Source organism: Scyliorhinus canicula, chromosome 4, assembly GCF_902713615.1.
Source record: "Scyliorhinus canicula chromosome 4, sScyCan1.1, whole genome shotgun sequence".
Classification (NCBI taxonomy): Eukaryota; Metazoa; Chordata; class Chondrichthyes; order Carcharhiniformes; family Scyliorhinidae; genus Scyliorhinus; species Scyliorhinus canicula.
The window spans coordinates 221264524-221288255 of NC_052149.1; the positions used below are offsets into that span (position 1 = coordinate 221264524).

General features: G+C 45.2%; 1 protein-coding gene across 1 annotated transcript in view; it reads left to right on the forward strand.

Annotated features, from left to right (window-relative positions):
* The window catches only part of fat2 (FAT atypical cadherin 2), a 176481-nt gene that overhangs the window by 120296 nt on the left and 32453 nt on the right, over positions 1–23732 (forward strand). The window contains 6 exon segments of the mRNA XM_038796111.1: positions 3658–3868; positions 7972–12030; positions 14871–15067; positions 15543–15696; positions 18869–19102; positions 21548–21937. Coding sequence (XP_038652039.1) covers positions 3658–3868; positions 7972–12030; positions 14871–15067; positions 15543–15696; positions 18869–19102; positions 21548–21937 — 5245 coding nt within the window.

A 23732-nucleotide genomic window follows, 5' to 3' on the forward strand; every position in this document is an offset into this window, starting at 1 on the left:
ATAAAAAGTGACAGAAAGAGCTTCTTTAAGGATATAAAAAGGAAGAGAGAGATCAAAGTGAACATAGCCCCCTTAGAAAATGAATCGGGGGATAGTTATGGGGAACAAGGAAATGGCAGAGGAGTTAAACAGATATTTTGCATCAGTCTTTACATTGGAAGATACATACAACATCCCATTAATAGCAAAGAATACAGGGGAGGAATTAAATACCATCACCATCATTAGGGAAGCAGTATTAGACAAACTAGTGGGGCTAAAGGCAGATTAGTCACCTAGCCCAGATGGCGTGCATTTTAGCAACCTAAAAGAAGTCACGACAGAGACAGTGGATTAATTGATTGTAATTTTCCAAAAATCCTTTGATTCTGGAGAAGTACCAGAGGATTGGAAAACTGCCAATGTGACACCCTTATTCAAAATGGGAGGGAGGTAAAATGTGACTAACTGTCATTCAATTAGCCTAACATCTAGTGTTGGAAAAATGTTGAAATCAATTATAATTAGTATACTTCTCATACCACCCTTTCATGGGCATGGTGCCCCTCAGGCTCTGACCCTTGGCAGTGCCACCCTTGCACCCTGGCACTGCCAGCCTGACACCATTATAGTGACCATGCCAGCCTGGCAGTGTCACCCAAAAAACTTGGCAGTGCCCGGTGGTGATGCCGAGGTGTCAGCCTGGCAGTGCCAAGGTTCTTGCGTGTCTGGGGAAATACAGGATGGCACTTCCAAGCTTGCAGGGGCATCACGACCACCGGGGCCCTGGCAGAGGCCTCTCCTGGTATTTAACGGCCGTGTCCCATTCCAATTCCGGCAGGATGCGCCCGGTGAATCGTGCCCATAGAATACTTAAGGGGATTGACAGGGTAAACGCTGAGAGAATGTTTCCCCTCATGGGAGAGTCTCGGAACAGAGGGCTTAACCTCAGAATAAAGGGGTGCCAATTTAGGACTGAGATGAGGAGGAATTTGTTCTCTGAGGGTCGTGAGTCTTTGGAACTCTTTGCCACATACAGCTGCAGGGGCAGAGTCCTTGTGTGTATTAAGGCTGAAATACATAGGTTCTTCATTAGTAAGGGAATCAAGGGTTACAGGAAAAGGGCAGGAAAGTAGACTTGATCCTATTGAATGGCAGAGCAGACTCGAGGAACCGAATAAGACCGTAAGACATAGGAGCAGAATTAGGCCACTCAGCCAATCGAGTTTGCTCCACCGTTCAATCATGGCTGATATTTTTCTCATCCCCATTCTCCTACCTTCTGCCCATAACCCCTGAGCCCCTTATTGATCAAGAACCTATCTATCTCTGTCTTAAAGACACTCAGTGATTTGGCCTCCACAGCCTACTCCTGTTCCCATTTCCTGTGGTATTAAAGTACCGTGTTCAGTCCTAGAAGTGTCATGTGTTATGGGCCAGGGCTTAGAGAACCCCAAAGTGTATCATGGAGTTAACCTGACCCACAACTTTTAATAGATTGTGGTTATGGGGAGCACATGGTCCACTCTACAGGTATGGTGCAAACAGAGCTTTGCAGTACTTTTAAATGAAAACAATGTTTATTCTATGAACTCAAGTTAACGTTTTTAACGTCTTAGCAACCATCAATTCAAATACAACCCCCAAAGAATACAACACTAAGTAATCCTTAATAACTTCCCAAACAACATCCAGAAGACCGAAGAAACATCTTTCAACAGAAGCACATTAGGTTTACATTCACTACTGAGAACATTTATAATTCTGAATTCACCAAATGATCAAGAGATAATCTTTTGATGGCAGAGAGAACTGTAGGACACCTGCTTGGTCTGGCTTCAGCTCCAAAACTGAAAACGAAACTAAAACACACCCTGCAGCCTGCTCTAAAACAAAAGTAAAAAGCTGACAGACAGCCAAGCTCCACCAACTCTCTGACATCACTGCAGTAGTAAACACCCATGACACATGTGAGAGTACCTTTAAGAAATGGGTGTTTATAAATGGATATGTATATAAATATCTGTGGTGAGAGTACATTTAAGAAATGGGTGTTTACTACTGCAGTGATGTCAGAGAGTGGGTGGAGCTGGGCTGTCAGTCAGCTTTTTACTTTCATTTTAGGCTGTTTGTTGCAGGGCGTGTTTTAGTTTCATTTTCAGAGCTGGATAGCTGCAGTCACAACCAGAAGGGGTATTAGTCTCTTTCTGTAATCTAAAAACTGTAAATCGATCCTTTGGTGATTTAAAACTAATAACTGCTCTCAGTAGTGACTTTAACCTGATGTGCTTCTGTTAAAGGTTTTGTTTTTAAGTCTTATGGATGTTAAAAGGAAAGCTTAAAGGATTACTTAGTGTTGTAGTCTTTGGGGGTTGTATTTGAATTAATTGTTGCTAAGATGTTCACTGTATGTTTTAAAAAATTTAACTTGAGATCACAGAATAAACATTGTTTTGCTTTAAAAAATACTTTTCCATTTCTGCTGTACCACACCTGTAGAGTGGGCCGTGTGCTCCCCATACCACAATCTATTAAAAGTTGTGGGTCAGGTGAACTCCATGATACACTTTGGGGTTCTCTAAACCCTGGTCCATAACAGAAGGAAGTAGAGTACAATGATTTCTATATCAACAAAATACTGTAGATGTTGGAAATCTAACATAAAAACAAAATGCTGGAAATGATTGGCAGGCCAAACAGCATCTGTGGAGAGAAAAACATGAGTTAATATTTCAGGTCAATAGCTGTTCATTAACTCAGTTTCTTTCCAGAGGCACAGCCAGATCTACAATGAATTTGGATGGAATTTGGTGCCGTTTAAAGGCTTAAAGTATTCATGGGTGGTGTGATACGCCAAGGAAGGATTTAGCAATGAGCTTCAGGACCCCAATATCTGGATTAAAGGGGGCGCTGAGCACACATTCACCGGCAGCAAGTCCAGCACAGTGACATTCCTGGAGATGGCTTTCTAATTAGCCATCTCTGAACCTGCCATCCAATTAAAGACAGAGGGCAGACTTCACATGCTGTTTGGAGGGTTAGTAGCTCTCAAGCCTCTCCCCATTGGGAGGGGTGGGCGCTGATCAGATAGGTAGGAGACCTCAACGGCACTTCAAAATGGATGTCCCCACGGAGGGGTAAAATTAAAGATATCAATTAAGAGGGGAAACTGATAGGCCTCTCTGATCAGGAGGAAAACAGCTCCTGATGGCTGGGTGGGCTCCAGGGCTGGATTTTCCTGGCTTTGGCTCACTCTTTGTGACAGGGAGTCTGTGTCTTCCCCCCCCCCCCCCCCCCCCCCCCCCAATCCAACCAGCCTGCAACCTTTATTAATCAGTAGGTTTTCACATCTGGCAGCAGCTCTTTCTCTGTTATTAAAATGCCCCCAAGCTGGTTTAAACATCCCTAACTATGTACATTGGCTGTTCACTGATGTGCTTTCCTGCCTGCCTCTGGATACATTTCCCAACGGCACGGATGTATCAGTAAGATGTCCAGATGCATCTCCCTACTATTTTCCCAGCCTTCCTCACCTCCAAACCTGCCACCCTGTATGTCCCGAGATACATACAGTAGAAGAACAATCTAATTTGAGGTTTGTTTGCCTGTTTTTCAAGTCACTTTTTAGAAAACTGAAATTAAGTGATGGAGTTGTGACCTGATTTAATTTTGTGACAGGTGCGGGATCAGGAGGTACCCGTTAAACGGAACTTTGTCCGGGCTGCAATTAACGTGGTGGATTCAAATGACCACCCACCTAGATTTACCAGCCCCATTTACAAAGCCAATGTGACAGAAATGATACCGCTTGGATCTCAGGTTCTGCAAGTAACCGCTTTAGACAAGGACACAGGAATTAATGCAGAAATCATGTATTCCATTCAATCAGGTAAGAAGAACATCAAATATAGAATAGCCAATGGATAATAAAGAGGCTGGTTTTGTACAGTTGTTCAACATGGATACAATCACAACATAGAAAAGGATAAGAAAATCAATTTGATCTGAACTAATTCAGCAGAAAACCTACCTAGACCCTTCATTACAACTTGAAAACTGTTTGTTGACTCCATCACCCTCCTGTAATGCCCATTTATATTGGTTGATCCTCAGGTGGCACGGTGGCGCAGTGGTTAGCCCTGCTACCTCACGGCGCCGAGTTCCCAGATTCAATCCCGGCTCTGGGTCACTGTCCATGTAGAGTTTGTACATTCTTCCCGTGTCTGTGTGGGTCTCGCCCCCACAACCCAAAGATGTGCCGGGTCGGTGGATTGGCCACAATAAATTGCCCCTTAATTGAAAAAAAAAGAATTGGGTACTCTAAATTTATTTTTAAATATATATATAGGTTGATTCTGTGGTAAGAAGAAGTTCCTGACATCAACTCTAAACTTGCAATTTAACTAGCTTGAATCCGGGACGCCATGTCTTCCATCACAAATTAATTTGAATGTTAATATTTCAAATTAACATTTTTAAAGTCATTTGCTACCGTAGGCACCTCTTTAAGACCTCCTCCCTTTCAGGGTTGAAGAACTCGAGTTTCTAGTTTCTTTCTCAGTTCTCGTTGTTCTGAAGTGGCATTCGAATCAGCTCTCGACTGGTTCCTTGTTTGTTTCCATTTGTCCAGGATCTGAGCACAAAAATCATGGCTCCATTGTGTGTTCTCTGCCTTGCTCTATCCGGATGGTTTTGATTGTGTAGTGTTAATCAGAGAACAACAAGTCTTGTAAACCAACAAAACTATTTTATTAAACACTACTATCTGGATTCGACATTCATCCCTAAGAAACAAAGAGTTGATTGATCACTCATAAACTATACTCACCATACTCATTTACATCTAACTCAATAACATTTTAAACTACTCTCTTGTTCTGAAGTGGCATTCGAATCAGCTCTCGACTGGTTCCTTGTTTGTTTCCATTTGTCCAGGATCTGAGCACAAATATCATGGCTCCATTGTGTGTTCTCTGCCTTGCTCTATCCGGATGGTTTTGATTGTGTAGTGTTAATCAGAGAACAACGAGTCTTGTAAACCAACAAAACTATTTTATTAAACACTACTATCTGGATTCGACATTCATCCCTAAGAAACAAAGAGTTGATTGATCACTCATAAACTATACTCACCATACTCATTTACATCTAACTCAATAACATTTTAAACTACTCTCTTGCTCTCTCACTATCTTCAGTCCTTCTAGCCAGCTCCTGCTCTTACCACCTACTCCAACTCTGACCCACAAGGCTCAGCATCATCCCGTATATACTTCTGAGACTAGCTCCCTCGAGTGGCTCCCTGTGTCCATTTTATTAACCCTTTACTGGCATGTATAAAAATACCACACTGCAGTTATTAAGGGAAGTGCTGTACTGCCAGAAGTCCCATCTTTCAGATGAGACATTAAACTGAGGGCATGTGTACCCACTCCGGCAAAAGATCTTTTTTTTTTTATAAATGTTTTTTATTCAGTTTTCATGTTTTATATTGAACAAATTACAAATTGTTAGAGAGAGAGAAAAAAAAAGAACACGCAAAAATTAACATATATATTTACAGGTAAGCATCTTCGTAATAATAACTGTGGCCTCCCCCCTTTAGCCGGCATACATATTTTACATTCCCCAATATGGTCGAGGCACATGTTTATTGGCATTTATTTACAGTTTGGTTTTGGGCCTTAGCTAGCCGTCAAACCCCCATAACGAACCTGTAGCCCCCCCCCCCCCCCCCCCCCCCCCCCCCCCCCCCCCCCCCTCCTGCAACCTCCCCCAATTCCCATCCATTTTCCCCTGATTCTTGGCCACCTGACTATTCTTCCTCTTGTTCGTTGGCCACAAACAGGTCCCGGAACAATTGCATAAATGGCTCCCACGTTCTGTGGAAGCCGTCGTCCGACCCTCGGATGGCGAATTTGATTTTCTCCATTTGGAGAGATTCCGAGAGGTCGGACAGGCAGTCTGCAGCTCTGGGCGGTGCTGCTGACCGCCAGCCAAACAGGATTCTACGGCGGACGATCAGGGAGGCAAAGGCAAGGGCGTCCGCCCTCCTCCCCAGGAATAGATCTGGCTGGTCTGAAACCCCGAAGACCGCCACTATCGGGCATGGCTCCACCCTCACCCCCACCACTTTGGACATGGCCTCGAAGAAGGCTGTCCAGTACTCCACAAGTCTGGGGCAAGACCAGAACATGTGGGCGTGGTTGGCCGGGCCTCTTTGGCACCGTTCACATCTGTCCTCCACCTCCGGGAAGAACCTGCTCATACAGTTTCTTGTTAAGTGGGCTCTATGTACCACTTTTAGTTGCGTCAGGCTGAGCCTTGCGCACGTGGAGGTGGAGTTGACCCTATGTAGTGCTTCGCTCCAGAGTCCCCACCCTATCTCCATCCCCAGGTCGTCCTCCCATTTCCTTCTTGTTGCGTCCAGTACGGTGTCGTCCCTTTCTACCAGTCGGTCATACATGTCACTACAGTTCCCTTTCTCTAGGATACTTGCGTCCAGTAGGTCTTCCAGTAGTGTCTGTCGTGGCGGTTGTGGGTACGTCCTTGTCTCCTTTTGTAGGAAGCTTTTGAGCTGGAGGTACCGCAGCTCGTTCCCCCCCAGCTAGCCAAAATTTCTCTGTCAGTTCGTCCAGTGTTGCGATCCTGTCGTCCGTGTATCGGTCCCTGATTGTCAGTGTCCCCCAGTCCTGTCTCCACCTTTTGAAGGTGGCGTCAGTCAGTGCTGGTGTGAACCTATGGTTGTTGCAGATGGGAGCCTTGTCCGACATTTTGGTCAGGCCAAATTGCTGCCGCAGTTTGTTCCAGGATTGGAGGGTGGCTGTCACCACTGGGCTGCTGGAGTGTTTTTTGGGTGGGGATGGGAGTGCTGCCGTGGCGAGGGCCCAGAGGGAGGTCCCCATGCAGGAGGCCTCCTCCGCGCGCACCCACTCGGCCTCTGGCTCCTGGATCCATCCCCTTACTCGCCGGCAAAAGATCTTGAGATGCCATTCTGATGGGAGTTGTGTCTGATTTCCCAGCCATCAACATCAGAACAACAGGCTGCTGTTTGAATTTGCTGTGTGAAAATGTTTTTAAAAAAAAATTTGTTCATGGGATGTGGGCGTCACTGGCTGGGCCGGCATTTACCGCCCATCCCTCGGGGTATTTAAGAGTCAGTCACATTGCTGTGGGAGTCACATATAGGCAAGGATGACAGATTTCCTTCCCCAAAGGACATGATTGAACCAGGTGGGTTTTTAGGACATTCAACAATGGATTCATAGTCATCATTAAACTTTTTAAATTCCCGATTTTTATTGAATTCAAATTTCACCATCTGCTCTGGTGGGATTCGAACCCAAGTCCGCAGAGCATTACCCTGGGTTTCTGGATTATTACTCCAGTGACAATACCACTCCGCCACTAAAACAGCAGTGACAGCTGATGAAAAGTGCTTCAATGGCTGCAAAGCTTTGGGGCATACTGTGCTTGTGAAAGGTGCTCTATAAATGCAAGTCTTTCTTTCTTTACATCTAGAATTGAACACAACACTCAACAAGAAGTCTAACCAAAGTGACATTTCGCATTATTTAAGATCACGCAGCAATATAATTCCTTTTAATTATCTTATAATGTACTAATTTAAAACATTACATTTGAAACAGAGACTTGACGATGTGTCAAGTCAACTGTCAAGTGTGGGCCGGTGTTTGTGGGCTTTACAATAAAGGTATGGAACATTGCTCTCTTTTCCTTGACAATGAATTGTATAACATTCCAATCAAGATATATAAAAGTTTGTCTAAAAGTGACACACTCGATATAAAGCTTTTTACATCTGCAGCATGAACCATTGAGCAACTTCAGAAATAGGCAATTCAATAATGCCATAGTTATGTGTTGTTATTTCACAGGTAATTGTCGATATGATTTCCCGCCATAAGCCAAAAACGATTCAACATTTACAGTACTTGTCAAAAAATAACTTTCCGCCCTTGTGTTTTTCAGGTAACAGTGGCAATATGTTCAGTATTGACCCTGTTTCAGGCAAGATAACTGTGGTCAAGAAGCTAGACCAAGCTATTAAAGGATCCTATGATTTAACAGTGAAAGCCCAGGATCAAGGTTACCCTCAGCTCAGCACACTCGCCAGTGTTGATATTATTGTCATGGTTTCTGATAATTCACCCCCCAAGTTTCTGGTGAAGGAGGATTATGCAGAAATCAGTGAAGCAACCAACAGTGGAGCTTCAGTTATCACAGCAACAGCAATCAGCCAATCAGCAGTGACTTATGAAATTAAAGCTGGAAACATAGATGACACATTTCACATCAACTCATATTCTGGTGTGATATCTGTCCGTAAGGCGCTGGATTTTGAGAAAAACCCAGCTTACAAACTGAAGATTAAAGGTACCAACATGGCTGGTCTGTACAGCAGTCTCATAGTTTTTGTAGACATTCTAGATGAGAATGACAATTCGCCTGTCTTTGCTCAGTCTGAGTATGTTGGCAGAATCAGTGAGAATTCGCCCATCAACAGCATTGTGCTGGGCGATAGAAATGCACCCCTCGTAATTCAAGCGACTGATCGAGACAAAGACGCCAATGGAATGTTGGTATATCAAATCTTGGAGTCTGATATATTGAAATACTTTGCCATTGATTCCAATATGGGAACCCTCAGCACAGCAGCTGTTATTGACCGTGAAGCCATCTCCATCTTTCATCTCACAGTGCAGGTACATGATCGTGGGCAGCCGAGTCTATTTGCAGCAGAGGTAGCAAGTATCACCATAATGGTGATGGATGTTAATGACTGCCCTCCAAGGTTTGAGAGAGACTTGTATGAATCAACTTTGCTGATACCTGCTCACAGGGGGACTGATGTTCTCACGGTGAAAGCAGTGGATGCCGACTCCAGTTTCTCAAAAGTCACATACTGTATCGTGGAAGGAAATAACGAGGAGACATTCAGTATTGACCCTTCTACAGGCTTAATTTCAGTCAGGGATACAAACAATCTCAAAGGTCATTTTGAACTGACAGTTAGAGCATCTGATGGAATGTACAAAAGCACTGCATTGGTAAAAATAAAAGTGTCTGAACTAAAGGAAAGCGGCCTAACATTTGGCCGGATCTCACATTCGTTTTCAGTGTTAGAAAATACGACACTGGTCGAAACTTTAGGTATTGTGAAAGCATCTGGAAATCAACTGAATGAACCCATCTTTTACTATATATTAAATCCAGATGAAAGATTCAGAATAATCTACACCTCTGGTGCTTTTCAAACCACTGGAGTGGCATGTGACCGCGAAGAACAGGAGGAATATGAATTTGTTGTTGAGGCCCGTGATTTGCGTAACCCTCCCAGAGTTGCACATACATTAGTTAAAGTTTTTGTGGAGGACATGAATGACAACGCACCACATTTTGTTCAGTTGCCATATCTAGCTACAGTCCAAGATGATGCAGAACCAGGTGATGTTATATATCAAGTGACCGCTGATGATGAGGACACTGGGGACAATGCCATCATCCATTATAGCCTTGTCGATCACTATAAATACTTTTGGATTGATCCCTACCTGGGAGACATTTCGCTCAGTGAGAATCTTGATTCTGATGCATCAGATAAATATATATTAGCTGTTATCGCTCAGGACAAAGGAGATCCTCCTCTTTATGCACAGACTGAAGTGGTTATCACTGTAAGAGATAAAGGCACCCCTAAGTTTGAGAAAGCATACTACAGGGTCAGTGTACCTGAAAATATTTCTCCCTCCACCCCAATTTTGCACGTGCATGCCAACAACCCCTCAGGATTTCGCGTAATCTACAACATTGCCACAGCGAGAGCCCTTCATTTATTCTCTATTGAATTCAAGGCTGGGGTTCTAAATGTGATTGAGTCCTTGGATTATGAAAGCCAGACAAAGCATGTGCTGACAGTGAAGGCCACAGATTCAGTGACTGGATCTTATGCAGAAGCAATCATTGAGATTGAAGTTGAAGATGTCAATGACAACCCTCCTGTGTTTACGGAAAAGGTCTATGGCGCAGTATTATCCGAGGCCTCATCTATCGGTACCCCTGTGGTGAAGGTCAGTGCCAATGATGCTGATTCTGGAAGGAATAAAGCTATCAGTTACCAGTTTGCAGCTGTTACTAATAGTTCAGAATACTTCCATATTGACACTACTAATGGTCTTGTTACAACAGCACGCACACTGGATTATGAACAGACCCAACATTACAGTCTTACAGTTAGGGCTGTAGATCATGGTATTCCACCATTAAGTAGAGATGTCCTTCTGAATGTGAACATTTCAGATTTCAATGATAACCCACCTACATTTCGACAGAACCAGTATGACACTACTATAAGTCAAGTGGCTACATGCGGTCATTTTGTTATACGTGTGCAGGCAAGAGATCCAGACAGCATCGACATTGATAAGCTGGAGTACATCATCACAGAAGGAAATGAACAGAGGCACTTTACAATTGGAACAAAATCTGGAATAATTTCCGTGTCTAATTCTTGCAAGAAAATATTGGAAGCTAATTACCACCTGAATGTGTCCGTTTCTGATCGTGTTTTCAGGCGATCTATACCAGTTCAGATTAGAACTTCTAAGACAAACCAATTCAAACCCATATTTGATCAAAATATGTACGAGGTTGAGCTTGCTGAAAATGCTGAGGTGGGGACACATGTAATTCAGCTCGGAGCCATAGGTCCAGACTCTGGTCCATATGGCAACATTGACTATACAATCATAAATAAGTTAGCCAGAGAGAAATTTAGCGTAGATGACCGTGGTCGTATTTTAACATCACAGAAATTGGATCGTGAGAATTCAACAGAAAAGGTCATTGCCATTAAAGTAATGGCAAAGGATGGCAGTGGTAAGGTTGATTTTTGCACTGTGAATATTATATTAACTGATGAGAATGACAATGCACCTCAATTCCAAGCTGCTGAGTACAAAATTCATATCCCCGCCAGCACTCTTAAGGGCGCTCCCATAATCCAGATCGTGGCTGTTGATGCAGACGAGGGAATGAATGCAGATGTCACTTACTCTGTTGCATCCAGTGAAGACAAGTTTGAGGAAATATTGGAGATAAACCCCCGTACTGGATTTATCACAATCAAAGAGAGCCTGGTTGGGTTGGAGAACAACTCGTTTACATACTATGTGAAGGCAAAAGATGGGGGCTCTCCACAGCATGATTCCTGTGTTCCTGTTCTTGTCAAAGTTATCCCACCGGACCTATCATTCCCACGATTCTCTGAACCACTGTACTCCTTCTCAGCCTCGGAGGACCTCCCAGCTGGGTCAGAGATTGGTGTAATCATGGCGGAGGCAGACCAACCAGTTATATACAGCCTGGTGAAGGGCAACACTGATGAGAGTAACAAGGGTGAAGTATTTACCCTTGATAAAAACACTGGAACATTGAAAATTGGGAAGAACATAGACCATGAAAGAACAAAGTGGTACAAAATTGATGTCATTGCTCAATGTTTCCATGGAGATCTTGAGGTTGCTTCTTCAGTGTCGATTAGTATTCAGATAAAGGATGTCAATGACAACCAGCCCATTTTTGAAGCAAATCCTTACAAAGCCTTTATCCCAGAGAATATGCGATCAGGAACCACAGTCATACAGGTGACCGCCAATGACAAGGATACAGGGACAAATGGACATGTGACCTATAGTCTGTCCAATGAATTTGATGATGTTACAGATGTTTTTGCCATTGATGGAGAAAGCGGGTGGCTTACGACACTGAAGGAACTGGACTGTGAAACAAAGAGCAGTTACAAGTTTGGCGTGGTGGCATTTGATCATGGTGGAAAAGTGCAAATGTCCTCGAGTGCCATTGTAGAAGTTGAGGTCACTGATGAAAATGATAATCCCCCACAATTCACAAGGGACATCTACAAAGCTACAGTCAGTGAGGACAGCAAACCTGGGGAAGTGGTTGTTGTTCTTAGCATGGTAGATGCTGACATTATAGAATCCAACAGACATGCCACCTGCTACATTACAGGTAGGTCTTTGGTATTTTATATTCATTTAGATATTGATGATGCTTAGGAGTATAAATATTGTTGCAGCGTCCTGGGCTAGTGCATTAGTGCACAGTCAGTTCCAGGCCCCTTCATACGAAGTTGAAAGCCAATTGAATTAACCAATAATTCTTAGAAAACGACTCAAAGTCGTTGGCCCATGGCTGCCCAATAATGACAGTCACCAGGTTTGTAATTTAAACAAAATAACTTATTTATAGCGATACCTGCAATGAAATATGCAGAAAATACAACTGGTTAACTATTATCTAATTCCTAAACCCCCCAACCCCTGCACCTTGACTTGCCCCACTCTACACACACACACAAGACAAACAAACACAGAGGGGAAGAGAGGGGTAAAAATAATAGATAAAAGGATGAGCGTCTTTTTTTTTCATTTGGTTGTCTTTTAGCAGGCTTTCCTTCAAAGCAGGCTTTCAGGTCGAGGTCTCTAGTTTCCAGTCTGTAATGTTTGCACTATAGTTTCATTCAGGTCTCTGCAGTTTCAGGCAGAATGGTGGCACAGTGGTTAACACTGCTGTCTCACAGCGCCGAGGACTCGGGTTCGATCCCTACCCCGGATCACTGTCCATGTGGCATTTGCACATTCTCCCTTTGTCTGTGTGGATGTCACCCCCCACAACTCAAAAAGATCTGCAGTGCGGGTGAATTGACCACACTACATTGCCCCTTAATTGAAAAAAAAAAGAATTGGGTACTTACATTTTAAAAAGGGGGCAACATTCTCCGATTTTGAGACTATGTCTGGAGGAACCAGGCGTTTTACGGGGGAAAAATCGGCGCTGCCCCAGCACCGGTCCTCCGACCGGTGAGGGGCTAGCAGCCGCGCCACATAAAACCCCCGGCCTCCACGAAATAAAGGGCTGTAGAATTGCCAGGTCTGTGGCCGCGCATGTGCACGGCGATGACGACCGCACTGTACAACACGGTGCTGGCCGTGCATGGATCTAACTTGCCAGATAATGCCCTCCTGGCCACCCCCCACCAGTCCCCCCAGCCCTCGTCGAAGCCCCCTCAGCCAGCAGCACAGCTCCCGCCTGACGGTGATGGCGCTGGACACGGTCCACAGGCTCAATCAAACCAAGTCCTATCCCATCTCTCAGGTGCCACAAAGTCTAAGTTCTGCTGCTCGAAAACTAGCACCATATGCTCTGTTGCAACTTCTTCAGTTCCTCATTCTCTTTGCTGCTTGACTTAAAGATGCACGTCCATTAAGCATCCATGGATCCAAATGTTAAAAATGGCAAAGAAATAAATAAAGTTAGGGAAAATAAGGGTATCATCAGAAAGGACCCTTACAATATACTTGCCAACATCACAATAATGGGTGGAATTTTCAGAAAGTAGAATGCTTGGCCATTTGTTGAACCTGCTCAATATCCATCTGATGATTGAATAGATTTTTTTATGAATGGGTAAACCACCCAGGCGATTAAAGAATTACGAATATTCCACCCGTCTTCAAATAAAGCTGTAAGGATAAGCCCATCAACTGTAGGCAGTCCAGTCATTTTAACTTCAGTAGCAGGAAAATGCTTAGAAACAATCATCTTGGACCAAATTAACAGTCACTCGAACAAAGGTGAATAATTGTTTTTTAATTTTAGAGTACCCAATTATTTTTTTCCAATTAAGGGCCAATTTAGTGTAGCCAATCCACCTAACCTGCACATCTTTGTGTCATGGGGGTGAAACCCACGCAGACACGGGGAGAATGTGCAAACTCCACACAGACAGTGACCAGGGCCAGGATCGAACCTGAGTCCTCAGCATTGTAGGCAGCAATGCAAACCATTGCACCACTGTGCCGCCATCAAAGGTGGATAAATTAAGGAAAGTCAGCATGCATTGGTAATGGGAAAATGGTGTTTAATTAATTTGATTGAGTTTTTGATGATAAAACAAATAGGGTTGAAGAGAAAATGCTGTTAATGTAGTGTTAAAGTTGAAGTCCATGTAATAACAGGGGAAGTGGTAGCTTGGATGCAAAATTGGCTGAGTAACAGGAATCAGAAAGAAATGATCAACCGTTCTTTTTTCAGACTGGAAGAAGGTATATAGCAATAGTTCCCCAGGGACTGACATTAGGGCAATGCTCTTTTGATTATATTAATGACCCAATCGGGGATTTTCTAGTGTTCCCCGTGCGAGTTTCCAGTGGTGGAAGCCATTGGGCAGTGGCTGGTGAGCAACACAAATAGCCTTTGACCTCTGTGGCTCAGCTAGAGTATTGAGTGTGACTCTGGGCATCGCACTTTCGGAAGGATGTACGTGGAAAAGATTTACAAGGATGTTCCCGAGATGAGGCACTTAAGTTACTTGGATAGGTTGAAGAGGCTGGGACTGTTCTTAGAGAGGTAAAGCTTGAGAGGAGATTTGATAGATGTTCTAAATTATGAGAGGCCTGGACAGATTTGTTGAGGAGAAACTATTCCCAGTGGTAGAAGGATTGAGAACGATTGGACGCTGATTAAAGGTGAATTGACAAAAGAAACAACCATGGTACGAGGAAATACATTTATCTGGAGTGCACTGCCTGAGATTGTGATGGAGGCAGATTCAATTGTGGCTTTCTCAAGAGAATACGGTAATTATCTGATGGGAAAAGAATTGCAGGGGGTAAAGATGGGGGATTGGGAGTAGGTGAGGTGCTGTTGCAGACAGCCAACACAGACACAGTGGAGAAGAATGACCTCCCCTGTGCTGTAACCATTCTATTATTCTGTGATTTTGTGTCAAACGTGTCACAGTAAACAGGTTTAATTAAAGTCTGTGAATTACCAATCTGTTTCATTAGATGGCGATGGTCTGGGTCAGTTTGCAATTGAAAATGTTCAAAACCAGTGGCGAGTTTATGTAAAGGAAATCCTGGACCGAGAGGCGAGAGAGAAATACATTCTAAATATCACGGCCACTGATGGCAGCTTTCTGGCTGAATCAGCAGTAGAGGTCCTCGTTCACGATGTTAACGACAACAGCCCACACTGCCAGCAGGTAATTATCTTTCAATAAAAAGAGCGTTCACATGTCTAACAGAACATCCACCAATGTTATGGTGGTGGGGTAGGATGTTACCGATGTTATGGTGGCTATTAGCTCGCTTGCACCCGAGAGAACACAGCAAAAGATTCAGGATTCCTCCGATGAACGCAACCATTTTCCTCTAAAGTAAAAGCAAAGTACGCAAGAATTTGACACCACCACCATTGCTACACTGCATCTCCAGACAACATACTGGGAGTTGCACATGCTCTTCTGGAGAATATAGTGGTGTCACCTTCCTCTTTGTTGTGAGTCCCTCCTTCAGCTTTCACATCATGTCCTGAGAGAGGGAAACATTGCAGGAAGCAGGCATTGAACACACTGCTTATGCATGCTGAACAGAAGAGTAATAGCCCTTTCGGGCTGTCACTTATGTCACTACCAACAAATGTCTGTTTTATTTTGACAATGGCCATTCTTTCCACAGTTGGTTTACACTGAAGTCATTTCAGAAGGGGCACCTTGGGGTCAGTTCATTTTGAAGGTTTCTGCAGAAGATTCTGACGCTGGCATCAATGCACAGATAACTTACACTCTGCACGGGCCAGGCGCAAACAAGTTTCGACTCGACCCACAGACAGGTAAAAAAAATAAACAGTTGGTTTGAAGTTTACATATTAATAGTGCAGTGGTATTTAACCATAACAAAGGGAAAAGTGATATGTAACCCTACAGCCTGGAGCTAGTCAAGGTTCTCAAGTTGCCAATGGCTACTAGGCAAAGTTTACAACATCATTGCCATGGGTTGGTTTAGCTCAGTTGGCTGGACAGCTGGTTTGTGATGCAGAGCAAGGCCAATGGTGTAGGTTCATTTCCCGTACTGACTGAGGTTATTCATGCATGTCCCCCCTTCTCAACCTTGCCCCTTGCTTGAGGTGTGGTAATCCTCAGGTTAAATCACCACCAGCCAGCTCACCTCCTCAAAAAGGAAAGCAGTCTGTGGTCATGACTTTACTTAACAGCATTGGCTGGAGCACAACCTAACAGCAAAGAAGGGATAGAAACATAGCAAATGCTAGTGGTAAAGGGACTCAAGTCCAATTAGGTTGCCTTCTACCATTCTGGTAGTTTCGTGTTACGATGCTACTGGAGTTGTTGATTGCTTCTTTTCTGCCTTTTTATGCTGTTCTCAAGTTTATTCTATTTTAATGGCTTCTGCACTTTAACCAAAATGGACAGCGATAATGCTAGCAATCCAGGACCGAAATTCAATGCTGCCATACAGTCAAGCCCCGTCCCCTCAGCAGATAGTGAAATGGAATTAAAGACTCCCTAATTATTGTGGAAACTTGCCACGTGGCCCTCTTAGTTGGAGAAATATTTTCAGTGCTAACTTTAATTGGTGTTTTTCTAACACTGTGCCAACTTTTACGCAACACTGAATTATATCTTTTCAATATTCGTTCCAAGCATTTGGCTATGGAATTTTCCAGCTGTGGTTTCTTAGAAGGGAGAAATTCCCAACAAGTGCAAAATCATTCCCAATGGTCTAAATGCATGACTGACCCTGACTAATGAGGTATCCTGATTTGCTTGCTTATGTATTGGCAAATAATTTTGCAAGAAAACATAATATTACGTTGGAGAATTAGTTTCCTCCCATCTGATTTTTGTCTGCTGCCTGCGTTTTGCTCATTGCTGTGGGATTATTAAAAAATATGGCTTAATCTTGATTGGATATGGATGTCTAGGTCAAGAATTTTATTACCCCTCCCCCCGCCCGGTGAATAGGCGGTAGGGAAGGTCTGTAAAATTGGGTGCCATGCAGGGCGGCGGCATATTTGCCTCCTGCCACCAACTCTAACGCCCATTGCCAGAGACTGCCAACTGATCCAGTGAGATCTTTGAATTACCTTTGAGTCTGGTTCCATCGCTGCATGTTCCCTTCAGGAACTGTCTGCAGTACCAGCTCTGGCCACCACTCTCGCTGGTGATGCTGGGGCAAGAAAGTTAAAATGGCCATGGGGTAGACTGGTCCAGAAGAGATGGGCTCGCCACCAAATTTCATTTTTTTTTAATATAAATTTAGAGTACCCAATTATTTCTTTTCCAATTAAGGTGCAATTTAGCGTGGCCAATCCACCTAACCTGCACATCTTTGGGTTGTGGGGGTGAAACCCACGCAGACATATGGAGAATGTGCAAACTGCACACGGACAGTGACCCCCCCAGGGCCGGAATTCGAACCCGGGTCCTCAGCGCCGTAGTCCCAGTGCTAACTACTGCGCCACGTGCTGCTCGCCACCAAAGTTTATGTTGGGTGTGGGCAGGGACCCGCCCCCCAGCATAAGATTTAGCTCCTTAATTTCCAATGGTTGCACATTTTTCAACTTTTCCATTAGCAAAAGTATTTGTGCTGTAGTATCAGCCACGATACATGGGAAATACTTTTCCTCAAAACTGGTGCAAAGTCTACCAAAGTGATCATATTCTGAAAGACAACCTCTGCTGTGCAGAAAGGACTAATCATTTTGTTTCCAAATATACTTGTGTCTGTCTGAATGGACTGAATTGGAGTTCACCAGAAATGTGTATCATTATGAGATTGCCTAATTGCGTCACCAGCATTTCTGAAATTTGGATAAATGCAAGGACAGCTTTCAGTCACATTATTGAGGAGAGATGATGGCCTCATGGTAATGTTACTGGATGGGCCATCCAGAACAAATGTCCTGGGGTCCCGGGTTCAAGTCCCACTATGGCAGCTGTGGAATTTGAATTCAGTTAATAAATCTGGAATATAAGAGTAACCTCAGTAATGGTGACCATGAAACTATCATCAATTATCTGCTTCACTAATGCCCTTTAAGGAAGGAAATCTGCCATCCTTGCCCAGCCTGGCCTACATGTGACTCAAGAAATGTGGTTGACTCTACTCCGAACTGCTCTCAGTTCAAAGGCAATGGGGATGGGCAACAAATTCTCACTTTGCCAGCCATGCCCCTATCCCTCAAAAAAAATAAATTGATAAACTGAAGCAAAGATTCTCAACAGAATCAGGGCTTGGCGACATGATGGTGCCGTGGTTAGCACTGCTGCCTTACGGCGGCGAGGACCCGGGTTCGATCCCTGACCCGGGTCACTGTCCGGGTGGAGTTTGCACATTCTCCCTGTGTCTGTGTGGATCTCACCCCCACAACGCCACAACCCAAAGATGTGCGGGACAGGTGGATTGCCCGTTAATTGGAAAAATATTTAGAAAAATAACAGAATCAGGACAAGGTGAAGTAAATTCAGTCAGTTAATCCTCAAGAAAAAAACAAATGGTAGATCAGAAATTTGTTGCTCGGCTTCTAAATAATTAACCTTCTGGTTTATCACCAGTTTTCTCCAACATTTTTCTTTTCACTGCTCTTTTCAATATGGCCAAAAGTATAATTCTAGGTAATGGTGACTCTTTGGCACCTCAGTAAAGTGGTCATTATTCATGTGTGAGCCGAGACTTTTAGCCTGAATGGGATTTTTAAGCAAGTGGCATCAAAGCCGAGTTGAGGCCTGTTCTTATTTGTCAACCACACGTACACACTTCCAACACAGGTAGCTGGATGGCAATTATGAGTAAAAATTCCTAGTAACCCATGAGTCCTGAGGCCAACTGTAACATGCCAAACGCCAGCCCAGCTGTGTTCGTTAAGCTCAACTCAGACTGGGGATTTAACCTTGGACCTTCCAGTTTGGCAGTAAGGGAGAGCTGTAAGGGATTTGAATGACAATTTGCATTGTAGTGACTCTTACTTCTATTCTTTGCCTCAGGGGAACTGATGACAGTTGGCATTTTGGACCGAGAGAGCCAAGCTGTGCATAATCTGGTTGCAAAAGCGTCAGATGGGAGTGGTCTATTTTGTGAGGCAGATATCAGCATTGTATTACAGGATGTGAATGACAACGCTCCCAAGTTTTCTGCATCTCAGTATGCAGTATCCGTTTTTGACAACACCACTGTTAAGACACCTGTGGCGGTCGTCCATGCCAGGGATCCTGATGTTGGTAAGTTGGGCATTAATTTTCTTTTACATCTTGGCAATTTGTTTGATGCTTCCATGATGTTGAGTTAAGGGGCCCAGATTTCCCTCTACTGCTATTGACACTCCTTGAAAGATATGAGTGATTTGTGAAAGATGTGACTGACGTGATAGGTTTTTGTTTCAGTCAACCAGCCTAACTTATAACCGTACTGTATTTAAAAACAATTTTAGCTATCCTGGGTACCTAACTTGCAATCAGCTGGAGGAAGCAAACTACTGTATCATAGAATCCCACAGTACAGAAGGAGGCCATTCAGCCCATCGAGTCTGCACTGAGAGAACACCCCGCCCAGGCCCACAATGCCGCCCTATCCTCGTAGACCCACCTAACCTGTACATCCCTGGACACTAAGGAGCAATTTAGCACGGCCACTGCACCTAACTTGTGCACCTTTGGACTGTGGGGGGAAACCAGAGCACCCAGAGGAAACCCATGCAGACAGAGGGCGAATGTGCAAACTCCACGCAGTCACCCAAGGTCGGAATTGAACCTGGGTCTCTGGTCTGTGAGGCATCAGTGCTAACCACTGTGCTGCCCCCATAGTTGGTGCAAGTCTGAAGCAACATGGAAAGCATTGAAACACTCAGCAGTATGATCCCTGGTGTGGGCACAATGCCAGCCTGGCTCCCTGGCAGTGTCCCTGCCAGCCTGACAGTGCCACCACAGCAGTGCCACGCTGGCATCCAGGTGGCAGTGCCAGACTGCCCAGATGGCATCAGTAGTACCAGTGTGCCACCCTACTCAGAGGCTGACCACCTAGGGCCTCCGATCCCTGGGTGACCCCTCCCAAGTGCCGTTCTTCCTGGTCCCCGTTTGTGATCTAAGCTCTCTGAGGTGAAGGGGTTCGTTCCCAATGTCTCCGGTTGATCAGGCAAGCTGCATATTAGAGTGAGACTAGCTACTCGCTCGAATATGCCACATACTGATCCCATCCACAATGGGCGGGATCCAGATCGCAACGTCTTGCGAGATCCCGTCAAAATGTGAGCGCGAAGTGGCCAGTAGACTGTGGAGACCGTTAGTGGATAGTTTACCAGATCGGAAATTTTGCAGGATTTGTGGGAAGAATCAGTGAGTCAGAAATGTGAGGGGGTGAAGGGTTAATTACGCAAGGTACTGCTTCTTGTTCTCAAGGGATTTCATGACAAAAAGGAATTAATGTTCTTCCATTTGAAATGGATAGATGTGTGATGGACTTTTCTCGGAGTGTGGGTATTTGAAAAATGAAAATTGCTTATTGTCACGAGTAGACTTCAACAAAGTTACTGTGAAAAGCCCCTAGTCGCCACATTCCGGCGCCTGTCCAGGGAGGCTGGCACGGGAATCAAACCGTGCTGCTGGCCTGCTTGGTCTGCTTTAAAAGCCAGCGATTTAGCCAAGTGAGCTAAACCAGCCCCTGTTTGCTGTTCCCTGGAATATATTGACGTACACGACAGGTTTAGAGGTTATTCATGAAGGCCCTGCCTTCTCCATTATGCCCCTAGCTGAGGTGTGGTGATCCTCAGTTTAATCACCACCAGTCAGCTCTCCCCCTCAAAGGGGAAAGCACCAGTGGTCACCTGGGCGACTTTATCTAAATGGACACATGAAATGGACTTGCTGAATTGGGGCTTCTGGCTGTATAGAATCAGGGCCGGCTCAAGGCACCGGCAACTCGGGCAGTCGCCCGGGGCGCCATTTGCTAGGGGGTGCCTGACTCTGGTCCCGCGCATGCGATGTTGGGCCGGTGCCAACCAGCGCATGCGCGGTGGCCGCCCTCCCCAGGGCGGCCCCGCTCGGTCCGCCCCCCCCCTCGGTCCCCCCCGCCCCCTCCTCGGGTCCGCCCCCCCTCGGGTCCGCCCCCCCGCCCCGCCCTCGGGTCCGCCCCCCCCTCAGCTCCGCCCCGCCCTCGGGTCCGCCCCCCCGTCCCGCCCTCGGGTCCGCCCCCCCAGCCCCCCCTTCGGGTCCGCCCCCCCCAGCACCCCCTTCGGGTCCGCCCCCCCCTCAGGTCCGCCCCCCCTCAGGTCCGCCCCCCCTCGGCCCCGCCCCCGCCCCTCCTCATCCCGCCCCCCCGCCCCTCCTCGGCCCCGCCCCCCCGCCCCTCCTCGGCCCCACCCCCCCGCCCCTCCTCGGCCCCGCCCCTCCTTGGCCCCCCCCCCCCCCCCAAGGGCGCCGAAGTTCAGCTTGCCCGGGGCGCCAGCAACCCTAGGGCCGGCGCTGTATAGAATGATGGTGTAGGGGTGATGCAAATGACATTAGTGGACTTCCTGTCCCTGAAACATAGATTTGCTTCAAAATAGTTCGATGTCGAGGAAGTAGAGTACCATCACAGGAGGGATGCTCAAGCTCTCCACTATCCTACCTGGTTTACACTTTATGATAGGGTAGACACACATTATTTTCTAATCTTGTTTTTCCCATCAACAGGTGCCAGTTCAGAGGTCACATATTCCTTACTGGACTCAGAAAATGAATATTTCTCCATTGATGAGATCTCAGGAGTCATATATCTGGCAAAATCTTTGTACAAGGAGCAGCAGAAAGCTTTTAACCTCATAGTTCAGGCCACAGACCATGGCCTTCAGGAGAGGCTGTCTTCAGTTGTCACTGTGGTGGTTTCAGTCATAGGCATTGAAGAGTTCATCCCTGTCTTCATACAAAGGGAGTACATTGCCACCATCCCAGAGAATGTGAGCATTGGGCTACAGATTCTGAGTGTGTCAGCACTAACACGGGATGTCACTAACGATGCACAAATCCTTTACACCATCATGAATGGCAATGACCAGGGCAAGTTTCGCATTGATTCCAAAACAGGTAACAATTATATCTCTCTTGTTCTGAAAGCATCCATGGCTTGCTGGATATATACCAGATAGTTGCTGTGAGTTTTCCATTCTCTCTCATTAACGTCCAAGGGACTCAAGCAAATGAAAGGCGCGTGAATAGATGGTATGCAATAACAGAGAGAGATTGACATTGTCTATTTCATGAGAAATTGAGTATGCAGGAGATCATTCTGGTAAGATATATGCTGATACACTAGAGAACATTGTGTCACACAAGTGTATGGACTGGTAAATGGTATCATTGATATTTAAGCGCACTCAGGCATTTCACGTACGAGGACGACCCTGGATCTACACATTAAATATCAGAACATAATGCCAACATTAAACAAGAACTTCCTTGCCTTCCACTTAAACCAGAACATGCTTTGAAGGCAAGTGCCGGTGTCGTATTCAAACTGGTTCTAATAAGACCTGCGCCAACACAAAGTGTTTTTTTTTCTTGCCTTATGAAGATGCCGCATATTCAACATGCTCAGGTCCTTACTGCTTCACTGATTTCAAACATGGCTAATAGATAGGAAAATTCAATAAAACTGCCATGGGCTGGTGGTGTAGGATATCAAAACTTAATAAGGGCTAGGACACCTATTGCCCGTTGCCACCTCAGTGAAGGAAAGGAGATGGGTGAATTGTCGGACTTGCTGTCTTTCAAATGAGATGTTAAAATTATTCCATATCAACCCGTTCAGGCATTGAAACCTCAAGTCTTGAAAGAGATGAAGATACTCACAAAACCATGCTAGATTTCTCAAAAGCCTTTGACAAAATCCTGCATTGGCGTGCTAAAAGCAGCAGGCCAGATGAAGAGTGTATTTAAGAAGGCATACGGGCCACTTGCATTCATTAGTCATGGCAGGGAGGTTATGTTGGAGCTGTACAAAACTTTGGTTAAACCACAGCTGGAGTGTTGTGCGCAGTTCAGGTAACCTCACTTTAGGAAGGATGTGATAGCACTGGAGTGGTTACAGAGGACATTCACCAGGATGTTGCCTGGGATGGTGCATTTGAGCTATGAAGAGGGCTGGATAGGCCTGGGTTGTTTTCTTTAGAGCAGAGACGGCTGATGGGGGCTAATTGAGGTGTAAGATTTTGAGGGGCAAGGACAGGGTAGATAGGAAGCAGCCGTTCCCCTTAGATTTTTAAAATAAATTTAGAGTGCCCAATACATTTTTTCCAATTAAGGGGCAATTTAGCATGGCCAATCCACCTACCCTGCACATCTTTGGGTTGTGGGGGCGAAACCCACGCAAACACGGGGAGAATGTAGAAACTCCACACGGACAGTGACCCAGGGCCGGGATCAAACCCGGGGCCTCGGTGCCATGAAGCAGCAATGCAAACCACTGCGCCACCGTGCTGCCCTTGTTCCCCTTAGTTGAAGGATCAATAACAAGGGGGCATAGTTTTATGGTGAGGGGCAGGAGGGCTAGAGGGGATTTGAGCAAAGACGTCATCACCCAGAGGGTTGTGGGAGTCTAGACTGCACTGTATAGGAGGGTAGTAGAGGAGGGAAATCTCACAACTTAAAAAAAATACATGGTTAAGCACTTGAAATGCCATAACATTAAAGACTATGGGCTAAGTGCTGGAATGTGGGATTAGTGTAGATTTAGTACAGTTTTGTTGGTGCAGACTCTGCGGGTCAAAGGGCTTCTTCTGTGCTATATGACTCTGTTACAAACTTCACTACTCTGGAATCCTGGGGGCCTGATTTGACAGAACCTGGCAATTCCCTATCGACAGAAAAGAGAGTAGTGTCT